An 18785-nucleotide genomic window follows, 5' to 3' on the forward strand; every position below is an offset into this window, starting at 1 on the left:
GACACTGCATCCCTTCAATCCCTGTTTAATCTCTGTTTCGGAATTTGCACAGTGTTAATGGCTTGCTCCACTTTATCATGTGGTAGTGTTTGAGGCTAATAATTGGCTGCTCAGGCCCAGGCATTTCCTGCTTGGAGGAAGGGAAGAAGGTATGTCCAGGCCCCGACCCCATACCCAGAAAAATTTGGTATTTTAAAGGATCCCCAATAGAAGAAACATCAAGGCCATGCAGTGAAGGAGAATATCAGTTTGTTGGGGTAGGCTTTCAAAAGAGCCTGTCACTTTGTCTTGAATGGGCAAAGTGGCAAGGATTAATTTTCATCAGACCTTTATGACGATATCCTGTAACTGTGTACATCTTTAACGTAATGTGTAGTTAATGTTAAGGACTTTGCTCACATCCCTCGATAATTTATACATCCTAAAACGTTGCAGAGATACCACAGATGAGACCAAAACCCCACTATGTGTTGGTACGGAGGGACGCAGAGAGCAATGAGGCTCATTACTGCACCAAAGAGCCCTTTCTCAATGCCCGGGTGATTGTCATTCGATGGCTGGTGTCCTTCTGGCTGGAACCAAAGCCACACACTGGGACTCACATTCCGGGGACGGAAGGGGAGACTGTGCCAAAGAATATTCAGGTATTCCTACAGGTTTCACTTAAGAGTTTGACTTTGTTAAACAATAGAATGTGATCTTGTAAAATCCATGGAAGTAAAAGTCAACTTTATTATATATGGGCTCATATGTATTAATAATGTCTATTTTTGTTAAGAGAGCTGCTGCAAACCTGGCTGCCCAGGAGGAAAGTAGAAATGAGAGTGTAGAGAGGACCACAGAGCCCGAGCAATCGCACTCCAACACTAGCACCCATTGGGAGCAGCTGTGCATGTTTGCCTGCCTCATTCCTGGATTCCCGGCTCCCCCTTCCGACCATGGCATATATACCCTGGATAGTCTTATCAACCTTCCACTGAATGTACAAGAACGTAAGATATTGCTAGATCCACCTTCTTTCCCAGCGGTGTTGTGTGTACTGATTACTTATACTATGCATTCAATAATCACTGACAACTTATTTCTACCTTGCTGTCTTGCTATGGTGGCTTACTCACATAAGAGATATAGGTCATTGGAAAACTATTATAATTTTTGCAGTTCGAACATCATGAGGTATTGTTAGCAGCAAACTGTACCAAAATGAATGTGATCACTTATACTGGTTTTATTTTTTTCCAATGTTAAATAAAAACTGTTCATTGTATTTGTAAGTTGCACAGAGGCAGTTAGTACTTATACCAATGGTAGAACAGCTAATGCTGCAGAGTAGGATAATGGCTAGGGCAGAGGAAGGAAAGGTTAGGATCTAGCTAGGGTGGAGGGAACTGGTTAGGATGAGACTAGGGTGGAGTGGACTGGTTATGGTGGAGTGGACTGGTTATGGTGGAGGGGACTGGTTATGGTGGAGGGGACTGGTTAGGATGGATGGTTAGGACGGAGGGGACTGTTTAGGATGGAGGGGGCTGGTTAGGATGGAGGGGACTGGTTAGGATGGAGGGGACTGGTTAGGATGGAGAGGACTGGTTAGGATGGAGAGGACTGGTTAGGATAAGACTAGGGCAGAGGGGACTGGTAGGATAAGGCTATGGTTAAAAGGCTTTATGTGCAGTTCTTGATGAACTGGTCAAAATTCCTAGAGTGGGTGCTCTCAGCACCCTTCTGCCCTTTATCCCTCGATGAGCTGATCGAAGGAGCAGGGAGGAAAAGTCTCACCCGATTGGAGCTTGCAGCCAATTGGCTGCAGGCTCTGTTCGGGAATTCTGACAGCTGCTGCCGCCTGCTGTCAGAATACAGTAGAAACAGATCAACGCTTGTAAGTGTTCATGAAGGAATCTGTTCTATTTTTTTTTTCATTCAGCCTCCAGGTTGAATGAAAAAAATAGAACCATGTATACCTGCCTTTTGGTTAGGGCAGAGGGGACTGGATAGGATTAAGTCTAACGTGAAGGGTACCGTTAAGGTGAGGCTAGGAGGGAGAGGACTATTTAGGATGAGGCTAGGGTGGAGTGGACTGGTTAGAAGGACTCTAAGGCTGGTGGGACTGGTTAGGATGAGGACAGGGCACAAGGGACTGATTAGGGCAGAGGGGACTTGCTAGGGTTAGGCTAGGGCAGAAGGGACTGGCTCGGGTTAGGCTAGGGTGGAGGGGGCTGGTTAGGGTGATGTTAGGATCAGTGGGATTCCCAGGACTATGGACATCAGGTTTGGCTTAGTAATGTATGGTCTGGTCAGTGTGGCTGTGTTTCTTTAGATAAGGACTTGCTAGGCTGCTGGTTGTGAGCCAGTCATTTATTATATGTTTTCCAAGTATTAAACACAGTATGGTGAACTCTTTATGCTTTTTTAGATCAAGTGACCATTGAGGAAATTACACCACTGGTTCCTCCCCAGTCTGGAGACAAAGCACAGGAAGATCTCACTAGTTATTTTCTTGAGGCCTTGTTGAAGTACATGGTTATACAGGTATGAGTTGTGATTTAGTGTAACTACCGGTCACACATGCAGTCTTTTTATCCTCTCCTATATTGAAGACTCTATGATGTTTTAAATCATTAATGAAATAGTGTAACACATTGCTCTGCACCGCATACACTTAGTGGAGGAGTCTGTTTTCATACCTAATAAGCAGAAATGCATTAGTGTGCTCTAATAGCTGTGCTTCTTTTTCTTTGGACATACATTCATATTCACAACACAAAGATGTATCAGAAGCTTTATCTAACATTACTTTTACAGTGGAAGGTCATGTTGGAGCTTTGGTTAGTGTTTTTTTAAAGAGAATTGTCAGCACAAATAGCTTTTGTGTTGACTCTGATCTAACTGTATGGAAGCACAGATGAATTTTCCCTGTACCCCATCTATTTTCCTGGTACAGTATACAGTTCCACAGTTGTAGATATTTTACTTGTGTCTTAATCTAATGGTGAAATGTGGCTTGCCTTCATTTATAATGGTTATCAAATGTATGCTGGAGAGACCATTAATACATTTAAAATGTACTCAAGTTTGTTTTCTTTTAGGTCCGGAGTTTAGAATGGCGCAACAGAGATAAGGAGGAAGGTGGCTTTGCCTTCTTGTTCTCATACTTCAAGAAATACTACATGCCTTACATTTTCCCTGCAATGAGCAGAGAAAGCAGCCTATACAACCCAGTACTTGGTAAGCTCATAGTAACAGGAAAAACTGCACAATTTGTTGTAAGTCTGATTTCCTTTAATCAAGAAGAACTGCAATATTAAGGTTTACCTGTACTCTTAAAGGTCCTCGTAATCGTCCTGAATGGTAGTCACTATGCATACCATAAGGTGGCAGATCTTACCCTTATCTTCACATGCACCTTCTTCAGGGTGTAGCCACAGCTAACAGACCTTTTTCTAGAATTTCTGACTTTCTGAAAATTTGTATTTGCATCAGCCTAGCAATACCATGCTTAGGTCTGGTTATTGGTCACGCAGGCATTTTGCTCTGTCACTTGGTGGGGGCATCATTACATTCCCTGTATCCTTGGAAGTTGGCATATTTCAGGAATTCAGCTGTGCTGCTATGGCCAATGGTAAGGTCCGGCACCTTACCAACCCTCCTTAACTCTCGGGTCCTCTTATAGAGCCATGGATCTAATTCCTGTTTAAACTCTCTTTCGGAGCTTGCACAGGGTTAATGTCCTGCTCCACTCCATTATGTGGAAGTGTTTGAGACTGATGATTGTCTGTTCAAGTCCAGACACTGCATCCCTTCAATCCCTGTTTAATCTCTGTTTCGGAATTTGCACAGTGTTAATGGCTTGCTCCACTTTATCATGTGGTAGTGTTTGAGGCTAATAATTGGCTGCTCAGGCCCAGGCATTTCCTGCTTGGAGGAAGGGAAGAAGGTATGTCCAGGCCCCGACCCCATACCCAGAAAAATTTGGTATTTTAAAGGATCCCCAATAGAAGAAACATCAAGGCCATGCAGTGAAGGAGAATATCAGTTTGTTGGGGTAGGCTTTCAAAAGAGCCTGTCACTTTGTCTTGAATGGGCAAAGTGGCAAGGATTAATTTTCATCAGACCTTTATGACGATATCCTGTAACTGTGTACATCTTTAACGTAATGTGTAGTTAATGTTAAGGACTTTGCTCACATCCCTCGATAATTTATACATCCTAAAACGTTGCAGAGATACCACAGATGAGACCAAAACCCCACTATGTGTTGGTACGGAGGGACGCAGAGAGCAATGAGGCTCATTACTGCACCAAAGAGCCCTTTCTCAATGCCCGGGTGATTGTCATTCGATGGCTGGTGTCCTTCTGGCTGGAACCAAAGCCACACACTGGGACTCACATTCCGGGGACGGAAGGGGAGACTGTGCCAAAGAATATTCAGGTATTCCTACAGGTTTCACTTAAGAGTTTGACTTTGTTAAACAATAGAATGTGATCTTGTAAAATCCATGGAAGTAAAAGTCAACTTTATTATATATGGGCTCATATGTATTAATAATGTCTATTTTTGTTAAGAGAGCTGCTGCAAACCTGGCTGCCCAGGAGGAAAGTAGAAATGAGAGTGTAGAGAGGACCACAGAGCCCGAGCAATCGCACTCCAACACTAGCACCCTTACAGAACGTGAGCCTAGTGTCTCCAGCCTGTGCAGCATTGCTGAGGAGCACATCACGGACTATGAGATTATTCGCAGGTTCTTCTCCAGTAGGCGTGCCAACGTTGACTTCCTCATTGAGATCTTCCGGCAGGTGAGCATGGTTTCAAATGTGTATTATCAGTGGCATTTAAAAGGAAACAGTAGTGATTTTGGTTACTAGATTTGTTTTTTATTTAATTTTTTAGTTTTTTTAAGGTTTATACAATTATGAAAAGTTTTATGTTAAAGTTTGCTTTTCCCTTATGTGCATGCAGTAAACTCCCCGTTATCCGGCATCCACGCAGATTGGTAGATTCCGGATAAATGTACTTTCTGGTTGCTTGAGAGTTACTATTAAAAATAGGTCTAACTAATGCTATACCCCATACTATACCATATCATAACATAGACTCTGATTGACTTCATATTAATATTGAAATGCAGTAATCAAAAGTGAATTAAGATAAATAGACGCACTTAAAGGAGAACTTTGAGGTGAGTGCTTTTCACTCACCTCATAGTTCTAGCCGACCTGTGACAATGAGACTGTCACAGGTCGGCTCAGTAGATCGGGAAGTGAGCGAACACATACCAGCGCTCGCTCACTTCTCGATCCTGTCACGGCTCTCTGCCATAATTGTCGGGATCCGCTTCAGCTGCGGCGTCTCAGTATACAGCAAGCTGTAGCTTGCGGTATGCTGAGCCTAGGGTGATGGTAGGATGCTAGTTTGTGTCCTCCCATTACCCTAAGGAGAACTAACCCCATAGTTCTCCTTTAAGGGGGGACATGATTTTGATGTACAAAATGTTCAGTGGTGATGGCACAGGTCGGCTCAGTAGATCGGGAAGTGAGCGAACACATACTGGCGCTCGCTCACTTCTCGATCCTGTCACGGCTCTCTGCCGTGGCAGGGCAGGGGCTGGATTCCCCCCTCCCCACTTCGATCCTCCAGCGATGACTGGCGGACCGGCAGGGGAGGGGGCGGGTATAGCTGGCTCTGCCTCTAGATAGGCAGAGCCAGCTGTCACTTACGCAGCTGGGTGGATCCAGACATAATTGTCGGGATCCGCTTCAGCTGCGGTGTCTCAGTATACCGCAAGCTGAATCTCGCGGTATACTGAGCTTAGGGTGACGGGAGGACGCTAGTTTGTGTCCTCCCGTTACCCTTTGGAGAACTATGGGGAAAAGCCCTAACCCCATAGTTCCCCTTTAAAACATATAGACACACAATAATTTCCAGGATAATACATGCCGCAGATCAGCAAAATAGTGAGTACACAGGGGATTAGTTTCTTTCTGGTTAGTTGAATACCAGATAACAGAGTTTATTGTATAATGCATAAAGGCAACGTAGCCACCATAGGTAAGCGCAAGAAACGGCTCCTGTTATCCAATAAAAAAACTCAGAATTGATCGTCTGCTAAGGTGTTACTGACTACTTTGACTAATTAAGGACATGTATCAAGCAAATAAGTGACAACATTAGATGCAAATCAGGCTTTCTTTTGTACATTTGCATAATCTGTGCCATCAATCCAGACAGTTTTACACAATTCTGCAACAGAGCTGTCTTTCTGTAGCAGTTTAATATGCCCTGTGCTGTGACAGCTCTGCAGTTAGCGCAGTAAACAGGGAAACTGAACTTTGATTATTGGGGAGCACTAGGTCGGACTAGGCATGTGGGGCATGTTGGACTGCTGCTTCCACACAAACAGCTGTCTGTGGTCCTTCTCTGCATACTGACAGGAGGCAGTATGAGGCTTTTATAGTATTGCTATGGCTGCTTTACAAAGGAAACAAACTTGAGACTTTGATCCACGCTGAACGCATCTGGCTGTTTTAACAAAAAGTTCAGTTGGGCTTTATATTTACTGTTGTGAAAACTTTGCGTTTTAATATCAAATTTAGTTTTTGGATCATGATATGTTTTCATATTAGCCTTTGTCCTATTATGTTACTTTTTAGCATTCACTTGGAAAAATGCAAGCACTGTCTAGAGCAGACAGATTTGAAATTACATTTTGTAATGCAGATCAGAAAATGAAATTGAAAACCTTTTTTTCCCCAGTAATTTTGCACTAGAGAAGCTGTAACAATACTTTAAATGTAATAATTGATAATATTACTCAGAAAGTTTTTACATTTTCATCAATGTATTGATAACTGCGTTATATTTCAGTCATTCTTGCTGCCGGTGTGTGAAGCTGCAGGCATGCGTAAGGTGCTAAAGGTATATGAGCAGTGGATAAAGCAAAAGGAGAAGCCTCTGTTCATGCAAGAACCAGAGAGGCCTTCTGAAATAGACGATGGGATAATAACTGTTGAGCGGCAAGAAGATTCTGCTGGAACCTGTGAAAAGGGAAAGGAGAGAGCAGAGGTAAGAGATTGTGTACTGGAGTGTATATGATGTTTGCAGTAGTCCTGAGCAAAATTGGATCTTTCCATCCAGGTTATGCTGTCCATAATGGGCAGTAGCTTGCCAGCTTTAGCTTTGTGTCTATGGGAAAGTAGACTCTGTGGACCCACAAAATAGCATAACAGTTTGTTTTGTTTGACGAAACTAATGAAAAAATGTTTAGTTTCTGTTCATTTCCTCCGAAAAAAAATGTTTAGTCTTTGCACTTGTATAATAATGTGTGTGTGCTTTATTTATTTTTTATTAATATTATTATTCTTTTTGTTAAAAACTTTTTTTTTTTGGGGGGGGGCTTTGGGGAAATGTCAGGGGTCTAACCAGACCCCTGACATTTCCCTTTTGAAATAGAAAGAGAGTCCTCAATGTCTCATTCATTTAGAACAGCACCTATTCTAAATGAATAGAAAGCACTCAGTACAAAGGCTTCCCATTCATTCAGAAAGTGGTGATAGTAAAATATTTACTGTCATCCAGTCATGAATGAACAGGACGTGATGTAAAGAACTTCCTGTTCATTCATAACTGCGAACACATAGTACTATGTGTCCCCAGTTGTTTACAAACATTGTCGTGATCAGCTGATCAGTCCAGTGTTTGCTCTGTACAAAGAGGATCGGTAAATATCATAGATATTTACCGATCCTCCGCTCTGCCATCCTGAGCGCTGAAGCCAATGGGGGGGGGGGGTAGGTTGGGGGAGGAGGGAGCGCTGTCACTTCAGGATGGCCGAGCAGTGAGGAGAGAGGGCCGCCGGCAGTCAGATTCAGGCTGAGCAGCTCTCTCCTCACTGCTCGGCCATCCTGGATGCCAGCTACCTCCTCCAAACCCCCCATTTCTCATCGGATCCTCACTGCCTCTGCACATACTGGCGGGGGAGAGCATTGGGGACCTGAGGGGAAGCTGGAGCAGGTTTGCTTTATGCCAGTATTAGGTTAAACCCTACATAACCATACTTACCATATCAGGAACCTAAGAGATTGGGAGCAACTTCTTCACACACTGCTCCAATAATCCATTGATCGCAATACTGTAGGGCTTGGCTTTCAGTTTGGTGATCTGTTTGGTTGGTCTTTCTCAAATGAGAGACAAATCAAGCATCTTTTGTAGCTGTAAATCTAGCAATCACTATCAATAATCTTACATAACACGCTTCCAACATCTTCTAAATTTAAGCTTTTAAAACAACCGGCCTCTTATCTCCAAAGCTCCAACCATGAGATTCCTTGTCTTCAAATCTAATGCTTTGTTGCTATGATCAAGCTGTGTCCCTGAAATTTGAATGAATGGTTTGACATGGAATGTAGCCAAACCCATGCAGTTAGTTTTATGCATGGGTAGTAGTAACCAGGACAGCAGCATTTTAAAGATCTTCTGTGTTTTGGAATTTAATGTTGGGGTAGCAGTAGCTATAGTTCGGAATCCTGGAGTGTTAAAGGATTTGGGGTAAACAATAATTATATATATCTGGAATTAGTATGGTGTGTCATATATTCATTAGCAGAAAGAGCAAATTGTTATAACCTATAGCAACCAGTTACACAGACTTGGATTCAGTGGTTCAATGTTTGGCATTTTTTTATTTTCAATGAGTGTCACTATTTATCTTTGGATAGAATACACCGATCAGCCATAACATTGTGACCACCTACCTAATATTGAGTAGGTCCCCCTTTTGTTACACAGGCTTGCACTAGCCATATATGTGGGCTGAATAAGAGAAATCCCTCAATTTCCACACCCATACTAAACAGCATGGGTGCAAGGCAGCTGGCACCTTTGGCTGTCTGAATTCCTGAACAGAGACTATATCAACTGTTCAGTCAACTACTGGCTCCTTCAATTTTGTAAACAAAGTTTGTCAAGCCAGGCGGTGGCGAAAAGGCCACCCACAGACCAAATTGCGGCCGATGCAGCAGGAATCGGCTGAAATTTGAGCTGTGTATAGCTAGTATTATTCTTTCACTGATCTGAATAGACGAATCTGATTTCCTACTGTTATCATTACATGTTAATAATGCTATTTTCACTGGTTCATTAAATCTTATTGTGTGTTTTTTTTTAGGACAGTTTGACAGCCCCCGCAGGACATGTGCGAACATCCAGCTGGTCTAAGTGTCAGGAAGCCAGCAAGCTCTCTGAGGCGGACATCTTGGACAGAAGAGTGAAGGCTGGGGCTCAGGCTATCTACCAGGTTGGTACATAGATTGTATCTTTACTGCAGTCTCAGATGTTTGTACAATGTATGTGGCATTGAATATAGATCTGATTTTTCTTTCACCCCCCCCACCCCCCTTATAGGTGTTTATTGTCAATGCTGCAAATATAATTTTGTTGGAGCCTGCAAATGACAATAAGATGATGTTAAATGAACATACAGATATGTGTAAAAGAGTCCTTAATATTTATCGCTACATGGTGGTACAAGTCTCCATGGATAAGAAGACCTGGTAATAATTTGTTATTATTCATAAAAGCACACATACTATCAAATGACATGAAAACAGGGTGCATTTTGTTTTTCTTGTTACGTACTGTATATTGGGCCATTTCAACATTTAATATGAGCCTTACCCCAGATGATTTGGACCATTCTTATCCCAAGCTATGTAATTATTACAAAATGTTGGCAACACTCTCAGATTTGATTTCTGGTTCTTTGTTTGAATTTGATGGTATTTGTCAGTGGATACAAAATTGGTAAGCAGCTCCTAACTTTATAACAAACAGGAGAGGTGAATGTTGGATTCAGTGGTTCAATGTTTGGTATTTTTTTCTTTTCAATGAGTGTCAATATTTATCTTTGGATAGAATACATTGATCAGCCATAACATTTATGACCACCCACCTAATATTGAGTAGGTCCCCCTTTTGCTGGCAAAAAAAACGCTGACCCATTGAGACATGGATTCCACTACACCACTGAAGGTATTCTGTGGTATATGGCACCAAGCAGTCATTAGCAGATTTATTAAGTCCTGTAAGTTGTGTGGTGGGGCCTCCATGGATCGAACTTGATTGGATTGAGATCTGGAGAATTTGGAGGCCAAGTCAACACCTCAAACTCGTTGTTATGTTCCTCCAACCATTCTTGAACCATTTTTGCAATGTGGCAGGGCTGATTATCCTGCTGTCATCAGGGAGTACTGTTTCCATGAAGACATGTACTTGGTCAGCAACATTATTTAGATAGGTGGTACATATCAAAGTAACATAGACATTAATGGCAGGTTCTGCTGGCAGGTTTGCCAGCAGAACATTGCCCAAAGCATCACACGGTCTCTGACGGCTTGCCTTCTCCCATAGTGCATCCTGTTGCTATATCTTCCCTAGATAAGAGACGCACACGCAATCGGCCATCCACCTGAAAATGTGATTCATCAGACAAGGCCACCTTCTTCCATTGCTCTCTGGTCCAGTTCTGCTCACATGGCCATTGTAGGCACTTTTGGCGGTGGGCATGGGTCAGCATGGGCACCCCGACTGTTCTAAGGCTATATGTTATGGCTAATCCATGTAGCGTGCTAAGAAAATGTGTTATGAGAGAAAGGGAGTCTTCTGTGTTACTAGTTGCACATATCCAAATCATCCAGGGATTTGTTTTTTTCACTTGCATCCCCTTTACATTTATATATAGTCCATTTTAATTTGCATACTATCAAAAATAAGCCAGAGTCTCTACAGATGGCACATGACTATTGGGTTGATTTATAAAGTAGCAGTATTCCCTTACACATGTGACCTGCCTCTCCTACAGTCATGGAGTTCTCTTCAGTGTTAAGCAGAGAGAAGTCTGCATACTCCAAACCACAGCCTGCATTTTGGTACAATCTGTTTTTATTTGAGCGTTTCAATTCACAGTACAGATCACAATAGACATGCTTACATAGATAACTTCCATAAAACAAATGACAAATGCATAAGTATAAAGGAAAAGGAATTACTCCCCCTGGGGTACATCTGACTGCCCAGGTAAGATATCATATGTCACAGTCAAACCCAGTACCAATGCCTTGGTCCTACTGTTCATAGCGGGTAATGTGCAGGGGTACAAGGTGGACGGTAATAGTTGTAGAGATGGAGTCCACTATCTAAGTACGTGACTTATGTGTCCCCACCTAAGAGCTCTCTGGATGCCGATGTAGGGCCACTCATGAACTCTTCCATCCCGCTGAGGGTCCGAAAATGAGGCTAAAGGATATCAAGGCGCTAGGCCTGGACGCGGGCGGGAGAATCAAGTATCCCGGTTATAACCCCAGCGGGAGAAGAGGAGTGGGTAACGGGGAGCAGTAGGAGAAGGCGAGTAAATTAGACAAAGGAGAGGCATGGGAAAGAAAAGGAGAGAAAGAAAACAGAGGGGAAAGGCAAAGAAAGGGGAGGGGGGCATGGTTACAGAAGATGAGTCCAAGGGGCACAGCCTGCATTTTATGAATGGGGTGTCAAGTGTGGGCCATGATGTGGAGTAAGTTTGTGCTGTATACCAGATGGCAGTATTCACTGCTATTCGCCCCAAGTACCATTCCTTTCTGCCAATCCATTCCCTAGCAGTTAGATAAACACATTATACAATTCAGACTTTAACTTGTCTACACATGTATCTCCCCGGTCTGGCCCCTTATGACATTTCCTCACAATGCAGCATAACCTCTGCTCTGAGCATGATTTCATCTTCTTCATGTCAGTCAATTTGTCTTACTCTCACTCTTAGGAATTCTCATGCATGTTTTAGCATTTTGTTCAGCACCTTTCAACCCTTCACTCTTTGAAACACATCTTTAAAAGTCACATCTCTTAAGGTTCCCATACAACCTGGCCTAAGATATTCTCTTCAGTCACTGATCTAGTACTTTTCCCTCCACTGACCACAGCACACAGTTTCAGCCTAAATGTGTTTTCTCATTCCCTTACCTCTTGTTGGTACCCCTTATTCCTCTACATTGTAAGGTTCTATTTGCTTTAAAGCCTGCCTTGTATTTATTGCATCATGTTATTGCTTTTATATGTGCTACTATACTGTTGTATGCATTAATTACACTTTGCTTTACCCTTGTTTGCAATATTTGCTTCATGCAAACTACATTTGCTATTATATTTTACATTCTAGGCATTTAGTAAATGTTTTTAAATTGTTTTGATTGTATGTGGCAATTTAAACTGGGACTGAGTAGGTTCACAGTGGTGTGAAGTGTCGTTCTAGCATAATAATGGCTTCCCAATATACCAGATTGGGTTTAATTAAACCCATGCCTTTAGGTGAGACAGCTCTGTTTCCTTCTCAGCCATGCCATTTCCATATTGTATAAACCAGCGGTCGCCAACCAGTGGTCCCCAGGCCCCTCTGATGCCGTGCAAGCTGGGCCATCATTCAAGTGGCACGGAGGATCCGGGGCTGCCTCTCACTGACTCAAGCAGCGACTGTCACAAGGAATACGCGGCTCTCAGTACAGTGCGGGCTCTGCAGGAGGCGGGGCATCCCGTCAGTACCCGGACAGAGCAGACTGTGGGACATAGAAAAAGTGGGGCGAAGCTAGGTAATAGTGGCTGTGACGGACCTAGGGCTGCAAAGATTCATTGCTCCGGAGAACTTTGTGTGCTGTGTGTATTTTACAGTTCACTATGTTATCTGGGGAGAGCCGGTCACCATGTGACTTGATGGAAACCATTGTTCCAAAGGCAGCAGGTTGGCTGGAGGGGCCATTGTTAGAGTGATGAGATGAAGCTCCTCTCTAAGTAAGACAATACAATGCGGCACCTAGCTGTCTGGGGGAGGAAACTCTTCCATGTAACAATGAACTCTAATCTGATCTTGTCAGATATAAATTCTGTGGGCTCGGCCTCAATAAAGCAGTTCTTGTTTCACTCCAAAGTCAGTCTTGTCTGATTCTTGGAGTAAGCCTTCCATGCCATAGTCACCGCTTCTGGTTCCAGCACCCAGGGAACAGGCTGAAGACGGAGATATCCAGTCGGGGTATCGGGGAGTCCGTCACATTGGTGGCTAGCGGTGGGATGATTCCCTGTATCTGGAACCTTCAAACCACCACAGGGACCTCATCGGATGGAGATTCTCTACTCTAGTCTTTAAACGGAGCACCCTCAAGGATCTATTGGAATCCCGTGGACAGACAGCCAGCAACAAGTCCAAGTCCACGCTGATTGCTGAGCTCATGGAAGGTGACAGGACCTGCGATCGCGCTAGTGAGCCGACCACAGAAGGCATGGAGATGTCGGAGCTGCAGCGAGATATTCAGTGGCGATTGGCGCTCTATGCAACCACTCCACCGGAAGAAGTGATTACCCGGATCATCGCTGACACTACGCAGCTAAAAATGTTGGAGCTGCAGAAGGCGATGGGGGGCATTGCTGCAGCTGAGCGGGGATGCCATAAGAAACTCCCATATGCAGCATTCCGGTCCTTCCAGGACAGTGCGGAAGAGATCGACCGCTACCTGCAGGTCTTTGAGACCCAGTGTGACCTTCAAGGCATTGATAAAGCAGACTGGGTCACCATCTTAATCAGCAAACTCTCCGGTCGTGCCCTGGATGCTTTTGAAGCTATACCTGGGGAGGACAAAAAGAATTATGAGCGGGTCAAGGAGAGACTGTTGGCCCGGTATGCCATAACTCCTGAGGCACATCGTATAAAATTCCGTAACCTAAGATGGAGGAAAGGCCAGCCCTGCACGGAATGGGCGCATCAGATGGCCCGCTCTGTCGACGCTTGGTTTTCTGGATGCCAAGCAACCACCCTCGCAGATGCCACGCAGCTCATTCTCCTGGAACAATTTTATGAACAGTCCCCCATAGAAGTTCGTGAATGGGTCTGGGATCGGAAACATCGCACAGTGGACAAGGCAGCTGAGCTGGCAGATCAGTACGTGGATGCCCGCAGGACCGCATGCCTGGAGACTCGCGCCGTTCCCCACCACCCATCGCCTGCAGTGACCACTCGGGCCCCAGCACGCCAATCGGTTGCTCCTTCATCCACCCCTTGTACCACCAGCAGCATATCCCCCCCGAGGGTGGCTCCCCGGTGCTATACCTGCAACCAACTTGGGCACATACAAGCCACCTGTCCCCGGAGGGCACCTCCAACTACCTGGACTAGACCTGCTACCGGCACGGCGAGAGCGGCTGCCCATTGTGTTGAGTTTGAGTCAGCATCAAAATCTGCCAACTGGGGAGCTGAGGAATTTGGAGTAATATACGAAGCAAACCCAGTTCAGGCAGCAGCTGACAATCGCCAACATCATCGCCAGGCTGTGTGGATCAACGTGCGGCCAGCCCAGGGATTAAGAGACAGTGGCGCTACTATCACCCTGATTCAGCCCCAGGGGGGGGAAACAACTAATATTATTACTGGGCCGGGGTGGGCGGCACCGCTCCCTCTATCCACCAGAACTGCCACTCCAACAGGCACACCTGCACCTATGTATACAGGTGAAACTCGAATAATTAGAATATCGTGCAAAAGTAATTGCAGTAAGTGCTGCAAAAGGGGCCCAAACCAAGTACTGAGTACATATGCATGCTTGTACTTTTCAGAGGTCCGATATTGTTCTATGTACAATCCTTGTTTTATTGATTGCATGTAATAATCTACTTTTTTGAGGTTGTGGATTTGGGGTTCTTGGGGTTTTCATGAGCTGTAAGCCATAATCATCAAAATTATGACAAATCACGGCTTGAATTATCTTGCTTTGCATGTAATGAGTCTATCTCATATATTAGTTTCACCTTTTTAAGTTGCATTAGTGAAATAAATGAACTTTGCACGATATTCTAATTATTCGAGTTTCACCTGTATATGTGTATATATATTGTATGTATATATAGATATATTCTCATATCTTTTGTTTCCTCATATGTAAATATATTCTCATATGTGTGTGTGTATCGATCTATCGATAGATAGATAGATAGATAGATAGATAGATAGATAGATAGATAGATAGATACACATATGAGAATATATTTATATAAAAGTAAATAAAAATATGAGAATATATCTATTTAAAGGGATTTAAAATTATGAATTTAGTGGTCCATGAGGTCCGAAAGGTTGGCAACCGCTGGAATAAACAAAGGATGGGTAGACTATTTCTCTTTGTTTGTTTTGATGGCATTTATACATTCCATTTCAAGATGTTCAGTTGCCTTTTCCCATAAAAACACTGGTCTCTGTTTGTTTCATGCCTTATCCAGGATGCAGCTTTTACTGGTCATGCTGAGAGTCACAGAGTCCGTTCTGAAGGTCCCACAACAGGTTCTTCAACAGTTCCAAGGCAGGAAAAATCAGATTTTGGCTGGACGTCTGGCAGGACCCTTGTTTCAGGCATGTGTTAACTGGGAAGAAGGAATCTGAAGCCTCTAAACGTTGGGGAGGTTTTGTAGAGAAGTAGAAGGGCTGTAGCACTTACCTTTCCTGCAGATAATGCTGTTCTAGTGCTGCTGGTCATCTTAGGGTTTTGTCACATAATTTTGGTTAAAGAGGAGGATCAGCCAATCTGATCTCTGATCCTAGATCTTTAAGAGAGACCACATGGCCAAATGTCTTGACTTGCATCCAAGTAGTATGGAAGGGAACACAGAGCAGCATTTCCTCCAGTTAAGTGTTTCAACTTCTGTTCTGTTCTTCTTATGCATTAGGATAGAAACCACACTATTTTTTGATAACTCCCATAAAAAAAATCTCTCTGCTATATTTCCCATCTGTTTCTGTTCGATGTTTCCGCTCACCTTTGCTTGTTCCAGCACTTCCTGATCTATTCTTTAATAGAACAAAAAAAAAATGAATAACAAAAACAAAGAGAGTGGGAACCCTTATTATAGAGTGTACAGATATCCAGACACAGGAACGCAAGTGCAGAGATCTAACTAACTGCGAGTTATAAGACACACAGATGGTTTAATCCTTCAGCATCTACCAGAAGGTAAAATATATTGTTTTTAAAGTGACATTAAACCCTCAGATTTTTTAACATAAACAAATACTGTAATGTGTACCTTACTGTAATCCATGGTAGTTTCCTTTCTCTTTGCTGCTCTTCCTTTTAAATCTGTATCTCTTATCATGCTTGGGGAGAACTTCCATTTGCTGGCTCAGGTTGTGAACCTGCACACAGACACCATGTATCCATTTCAGAGACAAGGCAGTCTGCTGCAAAACAGAAGTTCTGCCCAGCATGAGAAGAGATACAGATTTAAAAGGAAGAGCAGCAAAGAGAAGGGAAACAACCATGGATTACAGTAAGGCACACATTACAGTATTGTTTTATGTTAAAAACCTGAGGGTTTAATGTCACTTTAAATGAAATGCAATTCCTACCTGTATCCCAATCTCATTTCAAAGCTCTAATGTCCCTAGCCCTGAGTGAGGGATTATCTACACAGGCATTTTTTTATGTATTTGACACATTACAAGTAAAAAAGAGTGGCTGCTGAAGCTGACGTTTTTTAACTTCAATATATTGTCTCCCTTCTTAAACAATTGAGCTTTCTGTAGTAAAACCTTGCTACAGTAATTTGGGATGGAATGTTGTTTGTAAGCACCAACATGTCATTACTGTAATTTTGGTAAAAATACTAACCTATCAAAATGTGATGATTAATAAAAAATAAGTTTGTGCCTTAGAGACATTTGAGCCATCCTTGATCCATCCAGTTTTTTTTTTTACATCGGCACATTAACATACAAAGTAATCATCTTTCATGAGTCTAGTGATCAAGTGAATTGTTTATTTGGTTCCCTTAAAACAGCCTTCATATTAACATATTTTTAATTACCCATCAGACACTGATTGTGGCCTGGATCAAGTCAAGTCTTCATGTTAGTGTTTCTCGAGAGCTATGGGATGATCTATTGGCAGTAATGTCGTCTCTGACATACTGGGAGGAGCAAGCCACTGAATGGGCTCACACCATGGAAACATTGACCAAAGTTCTGGCCAAGAATGTCTACCATCTTGATCTGAACGAGCTGCCACTGGACAAGTTGAGCGAGCAGAAGCAGAAGAAGCACAAGGGCAAAGGTTGAATATGTGCACACTACCAGCATGACACCTATAAGTGATGTGCATTAATCATAACAGCTAATCAGTGTCAAGGGTTATTAGTCTGACTAACCTAAAATAACCTGAACTTGCATGATAGATTGCAATGTACTGTGACACTTTTTTGCTTTTTGCACCCAGCTCTATATGTAATAATTTACTTATTTAATAGCTTTTTGCTCTCAGCTCCATATGTTATTGTGTGCTAATTTTATACTGCAGTAATGATTAACTTTGGTATATAGAAATAAGCTTGGTAATACAAATGCTTACAAATGCTTACTTTATTTACTACTCTCATCTTCTTTTTTTTTTATTATTATTTAATGCCCTATAGGAGGCAGCCATGAATTCCAGAAGGGATCTGTGGACAAGTCTTTTTCTCGAGGGTGGAGTAGAGAGCAGCCCGGGCAGGCACCCATGCGCCAGCGTAGTGCCACCACCACAGGATCACCTGGCACTGAGAAAGCCAGGAGCATTGTGCGCCAGAAAACCATTGGTATGACACCTGCACAACTCGTTTCATGACTCCATTGCTCATAACAATCCATATCCCTCTTTGGTTGCCTGATTTACTATCTAGTTTAAATATTGAAAATCGTGCTGTAATGTATACGAGCAGTCGACAAGTGTTAGCATGTGTGTTGAAGAGCTGGTGTATACCGTCATTTTTTATTAAAAACAAAAACAACAAACTATACATTGTGATGGCTGAGCTCTAAAGTCTTAGCGCCTTTGTGTTTTGGTAGCCAGTGTGTGCTAGACAAATGAAGCACCATAGTCTGATTGGGCCCTGATGGGAGCTGCTGTTTTCAGGCTAATGTACTGCATATTCGTTCTGGCCAGTTACTTGGTAAATTAGATTAGGTTTACCTTTCCAGAAATGGCATTTGACACACAGATCATGGAATGCCTGCTTCCATCAGAGCTGAATAATATACTTGTTAAGTTTTTAGCGTGAACAGTACAAAAATTTTCATGATGCATAGATTTAGAACTTATTCTTATGTAAACTTCAGATGGTGAATATTACAGCTCATAGCTTCTAATAAATTAAAAGGTTTACTTACACTGTGGTGTTTATTTCGGGTAACTATGCTCTGACCAGTCCTTAGCAAGCACAGCAGATAGATAAGACTAGATGGATTCTGTGTTGAGTGCAGCTTTCACCTTATGCCCCAACTTCATGTGATAAACACGACAAAAAAATAGAGCATGCTGTCTTCATCCTCCTTTAGCATCTATCAAAGCGTCCTGTGAGTTTGGGGTATACATATGGTGGTGTGCTTCTCACAATTCTGTCTCTTGCTGTGTGTTAGCATAGCAAACCTACTAGTCCTCATATAGAAGTTCAGACAACCGTCAATAAAAAAACATATTATTTACAATGATAAAGGCTGCCACTGAACAAGCTGAGGAAACGTTAGTGTTTTGTCTATGTGCATTGCTTACTAGGCACTGTGTTCAGAGTTGTTGCTAGAAAATACATTGGTCTTATAAAGCAAGCCAATGGGGAGAAAAATACTAAGCAAGCAGCACGACCTAATAGTTGACTGATAGTTGTCCCTCACGTGCCACCTGAAGAACGTTCACTATTACCCCATTTGCTGCTGGTGAAAAAAACATGCAAAGCCACATCCTAC

The 18785-nt window shown here is 42.9% G+C and overlaps 1 protein-coding gene across 3 annotated transcripts in view; it reads left to right on the plus strand.

Annotated features, from left to right (window-relative positions):
- Positions 1-18785, plus strand: part of RALGAPA1 (Ral GTPase activating protein catalytic alpha subunit 1) — a 200366-nt gene that overhangs the window by 48383 nt on the left and 133198 nt on the right. For all 3 annotated transcript variants that reach the window (XM_018554588.1, XM_018554585.1, XM_018554587.1), the window contains exons 9-16: positions 436-644; positions 4561-4791; positions 6860-7057; positions 9159-9287; positions 9395-9543; positions 15296-15425; positions 16884-17121; positions 17480-17641. In XM_018554588.1, coding sequence (XP_018410090.1) covers positions 436-644; positions 4561-4791; positions 6860-7057; positions 9159-9287; positions 9395-9543; positions 15296-15425; positions 16884-17121; positions 17480-17641 — 1446 coding nt within the window. The remainder of the gene's footprint in view (positions 1-435; positions 645-4560; positions 4792-6859; positions 7058-9158; positions 9288-9394; positions 9544-15295; positions 15426-16883; positions 17122-17479; positions 17642-18785) is intronic.

This window comes from Nanorana parkeri, unplaced genomic scaffold (genome assembly GCF_000935625.1).
Source record: "Nanorana parkeri isolate BGI_ZX_2015 unplaced genomic scaffold, ASM93562v1 scaffold165, whole genome shotgun sequence".
Taxonomy (NCBI): Eukaryota; Metazoa; Chordata; class Amphibia; order Anura; family Dicroglossidae; genus Nanorana; species Nanorana parkeri.